The sequence below is a fragment of the Nematolebias whitei genome, chromosome 14 (assembly GCF_014905685.2).
Source record: "Nematolebias whitei isolate Nwh7 chromosome 14, NemWhi1, whole genome shotgun sequence".
Taxonomy (NCBI): Eukaryota; Metazoa; Chordata; class Actinopteri; order Cyprinodontiformes; family Rivulidae; genus Nematolebias; species Nematolebias whitei.
The window spans coordinates 43,977,264-43,989,812 of NC_056511.1; the positions used below are offsets into that span (position 1 = coordinate 43,977,264).

At 41.3% G+C, this 12,549-nt stretch overlaps 1 protein-coding gene across 1 annotated transcript in view; it reads right to left on the reverse strand.

Moving 5' to 3' along the window:
• Nucleotides 1–12,549, reverse strand: part of LOC119420710 (C2 domain-containing protein 2) — a 44,665-nt gene that overhangs the window by 16,462 nt on the left and 15,654 nt on the right. The window contains exons 4-10 of the mRNA XM_037688138.1: nt 9,750–9,851; nt 7,880–7,996; nt 6,116–6,224; nt 1,025–1,133; nt 882–946; nt 666–781; nt 398–563 (exon numbers count right to left, since the gene is read on the reverse strand). Of these exons, the coding sequence (XP_037544066.1) occupies nt 398–563; nt 666–781; nt 882–946; nt 1,025–1,133; nt 6,116–6,224; nt 7,880–7,996; nt 9,750–9,851 (784 nt within the window). The remainder of the gene's footprint in view (nt 1–397; nt 564–665; nt 782–881; nt 947–1,024; nt 1,134–6,115; nt 6,225–7,879; nt 7,997–9,749; nt 9,852–12,549) is intronic.

Sequence of the window (12,549 nt, forward strand, 5' to 3'; positions counted from 1 at the left end):
CATATATCTAATAGATTATGACATATATCTCACAGATTATGACATATCTCACAGATTATGACATATATCTCACAGATTGACATATATATCACAGATTATGACATATCTCACAGATTATGACATATATCTCAGATTATGACATATCTCATAGATTATGACATATATCTCACAGATTATGACATATCTCACAGATTATGACATATCTCACAGATTATGACATATATATCTAATAGATTATGACATATATCTCACAGATTATGATATATCTCACAGATTATGACATATATATCACAGATTATGATATATCTCACAGATTATGACATATATCTCACAGATTATGACATATCTCATAGATTATGACATGTATTTTAGCTTGCGTGGTCTCATGGTGTTGTACCCGTGTGGTTGAGTGGGAGTGGTCGTCCTGGCTTGCTCTTCACCGCAGTGATGGTGGTGACCACCGTCCCGCAGGGCATCACCGTACGGTCCATTTCCACCTTCTTTTTGGCAGCAGGAGTGGGAGGGTGCCAGGACCTCACCTCACTGGGTTCCAGGTAGGTAAACTTTGAAAGTAAAAAAATCTCCTTAAGTATATTTTTAAATCCAAAACAATGCTCTGTCCAAGCGGTTGATGTTGTCACAGGTGGTCAGGCTGATGGTCCTACCTCTGCAGTCAGTGATCCAGCCACTGTATCTCTGGTCCTGAGTGCAAATGTTCGTTGTCCCTTGGGATGCTTCTTTACGAGATCTAAAGGCACACGCAGCTGACCTAATAAAGAACCTGAAGAAGAAGAAAGTGCAACTGGTTATTTTAGGGTCAAAACCTACAATAATTTTATTTCACTGCTGTTGAAATAAACACCATTCTGAGATGAACTTACTTTCTGGAGGTTTTCCATCATTTATCAACTGGACACTAAGCTCTTTTGATCGTCCATTCAGTTCGCTGGTGAACAAGCATGAGAGTGTAAACAAACAAGTCAGTCCTGCATTTCCTGTGACGGCTGATTGTTGCTCATCTTACAAGACAAAAGGCTGGTCCCAGGCAGGACTGGTCGTGCTCTTCAGAACGGAGGTGTTAAACTTCTGAGGGGGGTCATTTAGCTGCAGAACGCACAGAGGATCCATGCTGCCTGCACACACAGCACACACCACAGTCACTTTCACAAGAAAACGGACGAGCAGCGTCACCCACAGGGAATCCTGCTCGAACATCTGAAACAAGTGAGCCAGCAAACGGAAAAGATCAAGGCAGAAAAAGTTCAATGAGAATAAAAACAACAAATACAGAACAAACAAAACTGGTCCTGTTTTTACTCAAGAGATTTCAAACAAGTTTAAATTTGATATTTATATCAGCTGTAGTACTGAAGCACCGGTTACTGTTGAACGGCTCATCACATTAATTATCAAGAGTCAACTGTAGAGCATAATGGCAAAGGGTTACTGTAGCTATTGTTAAGAGGGATTCTGCGAAGAAGTTAAAAAAATAGTTTACTTGCAGTAGACAGCTCTTTGAACACTTGGAGGAATACAGTCAAAACAGACAAGAGCGCCACACACACCCGTCGACGAACTATTACACAGCACAACAGCAATTTATAGCAATGGCCTCAACAGGCAAGACCTCATATAACCTTTGACCTTGGAGCTGGGGTGATGAAAAGAATACGCTACACGCTGCCCAGTGGAGGTAAAGATTCATCTCACGCTCTGTTAATTTATCTTGAGGAGATTAGAAGGTGTGGTCCGGACAAGCAAAGAGCTTGTTTGAACGTTGACCTTGATTTGTGACCTTGACAATGGAACTGGGGCGAGGAAAAGTGTATGCAACTCTCCGTCCAGCGATGCTGCATCTGTATATGAAGCTCCACGAAGTTATCCTGAACCGATCAGAAGTTGTGGGCAAGACGAGAAAGTTTTACATACAGAAGGAGACTATACCTCAATCAGACTGCTTTCAATATCATTATTTATATATTTATATATTTATATACTTATATATTTATACCACTGACCTTCATGCCACCATAAATTATACAGACATTTGAATAGATGTCTATAATTAACTATGAGCACAAATAACTGCAGCTACTTTCAGATACTTCCACTGCGGTCTGTGGACATTTTCAGCACATGTACCGGGACACCATTTTTACCACGATAACCATGAAACGTGAAGTTGATTAGTGCGTAAATGTATGGAAGCTTGCTTGAACTACGAAAACATTTTGAAGACGGGAGTTGTTTTTGACGACACAATCCCCTCTGGAAGTAGACTGACTAAATGCAACAGGTGGCACCGCAGGGTGTCCCTGTGGTCTAAGCCTCTAGAAAAGGGAAGTTGGCGGTGGTGACGGGAGGGTGCAGTTTCCTGTGAGTGGCCAGGTGTGTGCTGGGATCATGCGCGCTGTGGTGCATGTGACTGTGGTAGGTTTGGAGGAAAACTGTTTTTAAGGTATTGATTGTTTTTAAACAGTTGATCTATTCTGATGCGTGCTGTGTATATTTTTACAACAGGACCACACAGTTCTAACAAAGCGGAGATTGAAGCGGGACTGCCCGGGCGTGGGGTAGTTCGACGCCACAGGTAGGCTTGTGGGTTTTTAAATTATATTACGTGGTTTTGTTTACATTTTATTTTGTCTGACAAGGCCACACTCGTCGACGCTTTTCTGGATTTGCCGTGACCGAGTGTTGTCTTATTAGACGCTACAGGTGTGCAGTGATTTTTAAATTGTTTTTAGAGATTGATCTGATCAAAATGATTGTATTCAGTAACCTGGTGTCTTGTGTTTTTACAGATTATCACCGTTACCTGCTGTCCTTCTTAGAGTTAGATTTTTCTTGTGTTAGTCCGCCCAGCTTATTGATCGTTTTCTCTTTAGTGCATGTGAGGGCGACAAACAGCTTTAAATGTCCCGTATCACAGGGTCACCTCCTAAAACTGAATATTCTTTGCCGCTGTTAACTTTAAACCTGAAGCCCGATCCTGCTTGGATTGTTACCGTTGCTGTTTCAGATTAAATGCATTATTTGGGTTGCAGTGCAGAGGCGTTTCAAATTCAGGTTGAATGTGATTTAGTCAACCGCACATGGATAAAAGTTTAAAGGGAAACCCCTTATTTATGTGAAAATAAATATTATTGTAAACTGCATTTATTTTCGGTGTTTATTATTTCCTGCCTTTCTGGCTCACAACATAATAATGTCTTGTCCAAACAGAAATGCATTCCTAATTTGATTGTTTGGACCCGTGCTACACTGGAAGCGTTACAGCAAGCTGCTACAGCTACAGCAGAATCACAAATTCCATTTAAATATTGACGCAACATGAAACTACCATAATTTCTGGCCTATAAGTCGCACCTTTTTGCCTAATTTACATGCCCTGCGACTTATACGCAGAAGCAACGTATTTTTAGATTTTTCCCATATTTTTAAACTAATTTTTGGCTGAGATTTGACCGTTTTCATTCATTCGGACTGGAAATATCCAACACTACCATTTACAGTCGCTAGATGGCAATCAAGTAGTATGGCATGCCGTTCTATCATGTAGTAGGTAAAAGTGGCTATTAATGACACACTCGGCTTGCCGTAGTCTCCCACCTTCATCCAGCTCACCTGGAGCAACCGTCAAATCAGCTTCATTTCGCTGCGCCGCCCCGACGAAATGCAGCTGATTTGACCATTGAAGTGCATTTATTAAGTAAAAGTTCAACTGAGACACACCTTTACTATAATTTCAATCAAACAAATAATTGTTTTTAAGTGTTAATCTTCTTAAATTCCTGTTAAAGTCCTCCCGTGCACGCTATCACAGCTGCCATTTGGCAGCCCATCTATTTTTGGCACAACACCGGCCCACATTTCCAGGTTTTCAGAGGTGTATGGCGAAGCGACATACAGTGCCTTGTGAAAGTATTGGGCCCCCTTGAACTTTTCAACCTTTTGCCACATTTCAGGCTTCAAACATAAAGATATAAAATTTTAATTTTTTGTTAAGAATCAACAACAAGTGGGACGCAATCGTGAAGTGGAATGAAATTTATTGGATGTGTCAAACTTTTTTAACAAATAAAAAACTGAAAAGTGGGGCGTGCAGTATTATTGGGCCCCCTTGCGTTAATACTTTGTAGCTCCGCCTCTTGCTGCAGTTCCAGCTGCAGTTCCAGCTGCAAGTCTCTTGGGGTTTGTCTCCATCAGTTTTGAACATGGAGACACTGAAGTTCTGCCCATTCTTCCTGCAGAACAGCTGGAGCTCAGTGAGGATGGATGGAGAGCGTTTGTGAACAGCAGTCTTCAGCTCTTTCCACAGATTCTCGATTGGATTCAGGTCTGGACTTTGACTTGGTCTGAGTGGTCTGATACTCCTTCCATTTCAATATGATTGCTTGCACAGTGCTCCTTGGGATGTTTAAAGCTTGGGAAATCTTTTTGTATCCAAATCCGGCTTTAAACTTCTCCACAACAGTATCTGGGACCTGCCTGGCGTGTTCCTTGGTCTTCATGATGCTCTCTGAGCTTTGAACAGAACCCTGAGACTATCACAGAGCAGGTGCATTTATACGGAGACTTGATTACACACAGGTGGATTCTATTTATCATCATCAGTCATTTGGGACAACATTGGATCATTCATAGATCCTCACTGAACTTCTGGAGTGAAGCCCCCAGTATACTGCTGCGTACATCCATACGCAGAGGTACACACGTACATACGCAGAGGTACGCACGTACATACGCAGAGGTACGTGCGTACCACCCAGCGTACCCTCCGTGCAAAGCTAAAATTTTTACGACCGCATACGCGGTGTCGCACATTAAACTGCCCAGCGACGGGGACTGTTTTGTATGCGACACCAATGTATTAAATTCCCCTTCTTCATCTCTGATCTGGCCTTTTCTTTTGTGTTTTTGCCAAGAGGCAGTGATCTCTTCCTCCTCCGTTGATGTCATGACTGAAATGGTGAGAAATGGAGGAATTTGGTGTACGCTGGAGTATGACAACTGAACCCTCTGCGTACAGTACACGTGTACGTACGCGTGAACGGACGTACGCGGGAGTATACTGGAGCCTTGAGTTTGCTGCTCTGAAAGTAAAGGGGCCCAATAATAGTGCACGCCCCACTTTTCAGTTTTTTATTTGTTAAAAAAGTTTGACACATCCAATACATTTCATTCCACTTCACGATTGTGTCCCACTTGTTGTTGATTCTTCACAAAAAATTAATATTTTATATATTTATGTTTGAAGCCTGAAATGTGGCAAAAGGTTGAAAAGTTCAAGGGACGAATACTTTCACAAGGCACTGTATTTATGGATTTTTTTCCAAATTATTTGACATTTTTGGACTGATGCGACTTATAGGCTGGAAAATATGGTAATAGCAGTGGAAATGTTGATAAAACATAAATATGAACTGCTGGGACATCTTTTTTTTTTTTTTACTGTAGCAGTTAAAGACGGTAGAATGCTTCCCTGGTCTGGGTTGCATTTCGACTAGCCATTGGCTCATCAGTTCTTTCTGAAGTCAACTATTTTTTTTTCATTCAACCTTTATTTAGACAGGTAATCCCAGGTAATCAGGTAATTTTGCCAAAGAGATTGCTCAGCACCATGTACAACATGTAAGACACTAACTGTTCATAACGTTTCCACTTAATCCAACTTCAAAGAGTCTTAAATCTCTTTTGATGCCTAAAGTTTTAACGAGTAGACAGCAGCTTCAACATACTTGTGTAAATATTAACCATTAAGAACTCTCCCAACACATTTTAACACATTGGGAGAACGTTTCTCCTAATCCTCCCCAGCCTGGGTGTGGTGTCACCCTGGGTGTAAAGTTACTGCCACACAATGCAAGCAATGTTTATCTGAAACTGCTAGAATACAAAGAAATCCTCTCCGTCCTTGTTGGCAAAGTAAACAACAGTCAGGTTAAACTGACTGTGGGAAACATTAACGTTCTGGGAAACGTACAAGCTGCAAGGTAAGAGAGATGAATACAATACAAATGTCTCAGTCAAACACTGTGGCTGATGTTCACTACACAACATTTCAGCTTTGCATCAGATCTGGTTGAACCTGTCGGTAAGTTTGCAGACCCACCTGCAGCATCTTCCTCCCGACTGAACAAGACCCGCATGTTTTTTACAAGCAGCTTCCAGTCGTGGGCGCGGGGGGGCTTTGGGGGCGACACCCCTTTGTTCTGGGCTTCCTACAAAAGAAACCACGAGACACCAATAACGTAAGAATTTTAACAAACACGACTAACGAAGCAATCACAGGTCTGTCTCAGAGAAACCAAACGTCTGTCTGTCTGTGTGTGAGTGTGTGTGTGTGTGTGTGTGTGTGTGTGACATTGAATGTGTTCATATCCACACACAAGTGGTTTAAAGACGAATGTGACATCTGTTCTGAACAAGCCTGTTTACAGACTCCTCTTGTTTGTGATTTGCATTGAACTTATGATAACATGTAAATTTTAAATTCAAGTACTTCTGATGCAAATTTGTTGGAACATTTGCATTACAAACAAAGATGTTGTTTATTTGTCATATGCAGGTTAACACAAGGTCAACAATGCAGTGAAACGTTCAGGATGAGAACAGTGGGTATTACGTAAATACAAATACATAAATACAGTGGGTTCAGAAAATATTCAGACCCCACTCACTGTCTTTGCCCCGTCTTATGTTGCAGGCTGATGCTTTAGATTCGTTTTCTCATTAATCTGCTCTCGGCACCTCACAATAAAGTAAAACGTTTTACACATTTCAATAAATTTATTAGAAAATAAAAAAATTGGATGGAGCAAAACACAAAAATACTCTGAATAAAAACCTGTTCCACGAGACTCAGGACCTCCGGGTGGGCAGAATGTTTACCTTCCAACCCAAAGCAGACGGAGAAGACAACACAAAAGTTGCTTAAGGTAGTATCTGTCTGCGCTGCTCATGTTTTCCATCAGAGGACCTGCACACATTTTGAACATGTTCCAAACAAAAGACTCGTAAAGAAGTTAGGGACCGGACGTTCACTGCAAGAAGTTCAGCAGACTCCCTCATGAATGCCGTCACAGCTTTAGGGACTTCTCTGTGGGAGTTAAAGTGAGCCAGTCGGAGCTGAACCTGAAAACGGCTCCACAGTCTTCATCCGACCAGACTGAGTTTGAGAGGATTTCTAAAAGAAGAATGGAAAAAGTGTTCGCCCGAACCAAGTGCGCAAAGTTTGTTACATCCAATGAGAAGCTGAAAGTTGTTCTTTTTTAAACAGTGCGACTGAACGCTCACAAAACTACACGTTTAAAAACTGTAACTTTTTCCAAATCTGCTTTCACTTTTTGGGGTACTGGGTGTCGATGACTGAGCAGCAAAGGTTTTAAATGACTGTAGCATCAAACTGCAACATAAAGCAAAGGGAATCTGGATACTTCCTGAACTTAACTTATTTTACAGACAATCAAATGGTTGATTTACTCGATTTAAAAACATCTGAAGATCTGAACACCCTGTTAATGAACACTGATCAGATTTAAACTTCCTAACTGATTAACTAACGGTAAAACTTTAACGTAACAACATTTTTCTTAAAACCAAGGAGGTGAGGCAAAAAGCAAATTGTTACACATCACTCCGTGCTCTTCTTTTCACCATCTACTAATCAAATGGTTCCTGTATGAAAGTGTTTCTTATCATAAGAGCAGAATAATAATGTCCCCGTTTGGTCTGCAGTTATATTTTATACTAGCGTTACTGAAGTAAACACAACTTTACAACCACCCTGAGATGAACTCTGCCCTCAAACCGAACAAGATGACACCGATCCAAGCACGAGCAGGACCAGCAGCCTCGGATGAGTCCTGTGACTCACCTGGACCTCCGAGGCCTGAGCAGGCCTGTAGCTCAGCAGGACAGACGGACGCGTTGCACACAGGAGCTGCTTCAGCTGCTGCTTCATAGCTGCTGCACTGCAGGTGCTGGTGACGTCCTGCTGGAGAGACGACAGTATCACATCTGCTCCACTCACACCGGGTCACAAAATGACAATTATTTCAAGACGTTAAACAAAACTTCCTCTTTCATATTTACACTTTGTTGTTTTTTTAAATAAGCGTTTTGAAACAAATGCTTCATGTCATAGTAAGGTAGGATTTATCACTTAGTAATATCCAAAGACTGAGGGCCTTTTACAGCACAGAAATTATGACCCTTTTGGCTTTCCATACTCGACCTGTCGCTCTCCGCTGCTGAAAAACATTATTTTTATTTAGAGTTTTAATGGAGAGATCATCTCTCTCCAGTTTTAGCTTCTCTCCATTGGCTCTCTGTCAAATCCAGAACTGAATTCAAAATCTTACTTCTAACCTACAAAGCTCTCAACAACCTAGCTCCATCTTATATTACAGATCTTATTGTTCCATAGTTTCCTAACAGAGCACTTCACTCTCAGGCTGCAGGTTTACTTGTGGTTCCTAGAGTTTCCAAATGTAGAATGGGAGGAAGATCTTTCAGTTCTCAGGCTCCTCTCTTGTGGAACCAACTTCCAGTTTCTGTCCATGAGGCTGACACATTGTCCAGTTTGAAGACTTTCCTTTTTGATCAATCCTATGGTTAGGGTTGGCTTGGGTTTCCTGAGCTGTCCCTTAGTTATGCTGGTATAGGCTTAAGACTGCTGGAGGACAAACTGACCACATTTCTTCACTCTGCTCAACCTGTTTTGTATTTGAAATTATTTTTATCTCAACATGTGTCTTTGTCTTTCTTCCAGTAGGAGGTACACCTGCACCTACACCTGCACCTACACCTGCACCTGCACCTGCACCTACACCTGCACCTGCACCTGCACCTGCACCTGCACCTACATCTGGACCTGCCCTTCTGTGTTAGGTTGTTTCTCCTTCCTGTTCCTCTCAAACCAGCCGGTCGAAGCAGATGACCGCTTGTCCTGAGCCTGGTTGTGCTGGAGGTTTCTTCCTGTTAAAGGGAGTTTTTTCTTTCCACTGTCTCCTTTGTGCTTGCTCAGTTTGGGAGACTGTGTCGATGTGAAGATCCAACACAGCTGCTGGCTTCCTTAGATGGAGAACTTTAACTAATTGTTTTTTTATGTATATGGATGTTTCTGTTCAGTGCCCAGAGATGACTTCTGTTGTGACCTGGCGCTATATAAATAAACTGAACTGAATTGAATTATTGGGAATTCAAAACTTTTCTATACAGGTGCTTTGAAACAGACGGATCTTAAGGCTCCTGTGTTTCATTGGACTGTATCATTCGTGCTTATCTTTTGTTCTTGAGCACTTCAGGTGACTTCAGTTATGGTAGCTTCCTCTAATCTTTCTCGGTTATTGCGGACAGTAAAATGTAATTTAATGCACATGCGCTCTTTTCTAGTTGAAAGTGGTGATCACCGTTAAACATGGTCTTGGTCTACTTGTATGTGTAGGGCTGTGACATCTGTATAGTGATAGCTGAGTACAAAATCACATACTCAAATACACACCCCTACAGTCTAGCTACCCAAATAATGGTAGAAACCATTTATCAATTGGTTTTTTTTTATAAGATGAGAACTACAAGTACAAATATTCACCCACAAGTGACAAACAGCTACTTGCATTAACTTTTCTGTGGGTCCTGATTTCAAATCACATCACACACCTAAAATTCAAAGGCATTATTGATAATGAAAATAATAATAATAAAAAAAAAACGTTTCTTCCTCAGGTTACATCAGCTTTTACCTGTGTGAAAAGTGGCCTGAGCTGCAGGGTCTCTGTGTCCAGATGTGACACTCTCCAGCTCACTTCGATTTCATCTTCAGCTTCTTGCATATGCAGCTGCAGCTGGAGAAGAGACATGAAATCAGACTTTACAGCCCACTGAAAATTTATTTACATCCACTGAACTTCCACTGAGCATTTTGTTGTGTTACAACCATAAACTTCAAAAGTGTTTTACTGAGATCAAAGTTAATGCTTAATAATCCAGGGGAAAAAATCCAACAAAGTTCAGTCAGGTCATCTGGACGTATTTTACTGAGAATATGTGATGGACCAACACAAAATGGAATGATAAAGAAGTGGAAGAAAAATACATGGTTGTCCTATTTTATATAAACAAAAGTCTAAGTGTGGTGTGCATTAAGGTCCTTTTAGAAGTCAGCTAGTTAGACAACAACGTCCCCCTGTGTGTAATTTAATCTTATTGTAAATCCAGCTGTTCTGTGAGCCTCAGACCTATTTTACTGGACATTAGTGATCAAACAGCACCATGAAGCCCAAGGAACGCACCAGACAGGTCAGGGATTAAGTTGTTTCATCTCCTGAAGCTCTGTTGAATCATCCATCTATCCATCCATCCATAATCTTTACCCGCTTCTTCCTTTTCGGGTCAAGGGGGTCACTGGTGTCCAGCAATCACTGTGCGAGAGGCGGGGGACACCCTGGACAGGTCTCCAGTCCATCACAGGGACACAGAGACGGATGAGACAAACATTCACCTTCAGCCTAACGTGCATGTTTTTGGTCTGTGGGTGGAAACCGGAGTACCCGAAGAAAACCCACTCATGCACGGAGAGAAGAAGCAAACGCCACCCAGAAAGGCCCCCCGGCCTGGATTGGAACCAGCAACCTTCTCACAGAGAGTCAACAGTTCCGTGCCACTATGTTGAATCAGTTATCTGAACATAAAGAGTTTGACACAACTGGAAACCTACCAAAATGAAGAAGTTTAGTCTGACGAGCCATCTAGAGACACAATAAACGTGGAGGAAGGTGTTCTGCTCAGATAAGACTGAAGCTGATCTTTCTGGGCCAATGAGGCAGAAACACTGTTAGTGCAAGGTGCCCTGAACACACCATGTGAAACATACAGCATCACGCTGTGGGGACGCTTTTCTTCAGCAGGGACCAGGAAGCTGGTCAACGTTTATATTAAAATGGACAGAGCTAAAAACAGGATAGTCCTGATCCTGAAAGAAAACCTAGAAGCTGTAAAAGACTTGAGCTTGGGTCAGAAGTTCTACATCCTGCTGGACAACAACCTGAAACGTCCAGACAGAACTACAGTCAGATCATAACATATTTACGTGTTAGAATGGACCAGACAAAGTCCAGACCAGAATCCAACTGAGAACCTGTGCCCTGTTCACTGACGCTCACATCCGTTCCGACTGAGCTGCAGCTTGGGATAAAATGCACAAATGTGTACAAAGGTGGAATAGACGAACCCTAAAAGACTTGCGGCTAGAATTGCACCAAAAGACGGTTCTACAAAGTATTGACTCAAAAAAGCTTAAAACAAATGCCAGCCATACTTTTTATTTTTTAACATTTTTTTGAAATCCATGCAAGTTTGTCTTCCACTTCACAACTATCCTCTACTTTGTGTCGGTCTATTACTGTACATAAAATCCCAGAAAAATATTTTGAAGTTTGTGGAATAAAAGGACACTGGTTGGTAGAATAGCTGTTTTGACAAAGTATGATGCTCCTTTGATGAAAATGTTCATTTATGTTCTATTGATGAGTTTTGCCTTGTAATAAAGACTTGTTAAAAATAACTCGTCTATGCAAAACAAAAACTCCTCCGATGAGAGTCTTGCACTCAGATGTTGCCTAGAAAAAGAAATCAGTGAGTGGAGCATCTGTATCCTCACCTGGACCTCACTTAAAGAGGAAAATTAAGCAAAAAAGGAGAAACGAAAGCAACCAGTTGGGTTCAGCGTGCACCAGCATGTCAGGATTCCAGAGTACCGTAGTACTGAACAGAAGACCTCGTCTGGTACTACTAGGTATTTTTTATGGCTTCAGAAAAACCTCATAGGCTACACTGACAGTGGTTCTTGCTTTAGATAATACTCGTAACCCGCTATTAGTAAACCTGGAGTCTATAGTTTTCCAGCGTGACCAAAACTTTTAGATCTGAGCTATATTCCACAGAAAAAAACAAATAAGTGGATTTAAAATGTGCGGCTTAAAGTGGAACTGCATGTTTTCTATACCCTTTATTAAGTGAGTGAAACCATTATGAAGTGGACTCTTTCTGAGACAGAAGACACTCAGAAGTAATATGCAAGAAAGAATAGTGCACAAAAAAAAAACAGTTTCAACACTAAAGGCCAGTTTACACCCAGTTTAACTTTCAGTTTCTTTATCAAGTTTTACACGTGGGGCTTAAGAGATGCGAATCGACCAAGGTTAGAAGTATTTGTAAGAATCGACAAACTCAATAAGAACATCATTCAAAGATAAAATAGAGGAAGGATTACTGAAACCGACTTCCTGTTTGAAAATAACACCCTTTGGTTTTGTCAGCATTTAGCACAAGTTTAAGATGGAACAAATCCGACTGGACGATGTCAAAAGCAGACTGCATTATTGTGTAGATTGTAACGAGGGTGAGTCGAAGACTGAATCATTTGTTCCGGTTTCAGACAAAAGTCATTACATGTTGAGAAATGACTAAGCTGAAGCCTTTTTGGTCATCCATCCATCCATCCATCCATCCATCCATCCATCCATCCATCCATCCATCCATCCA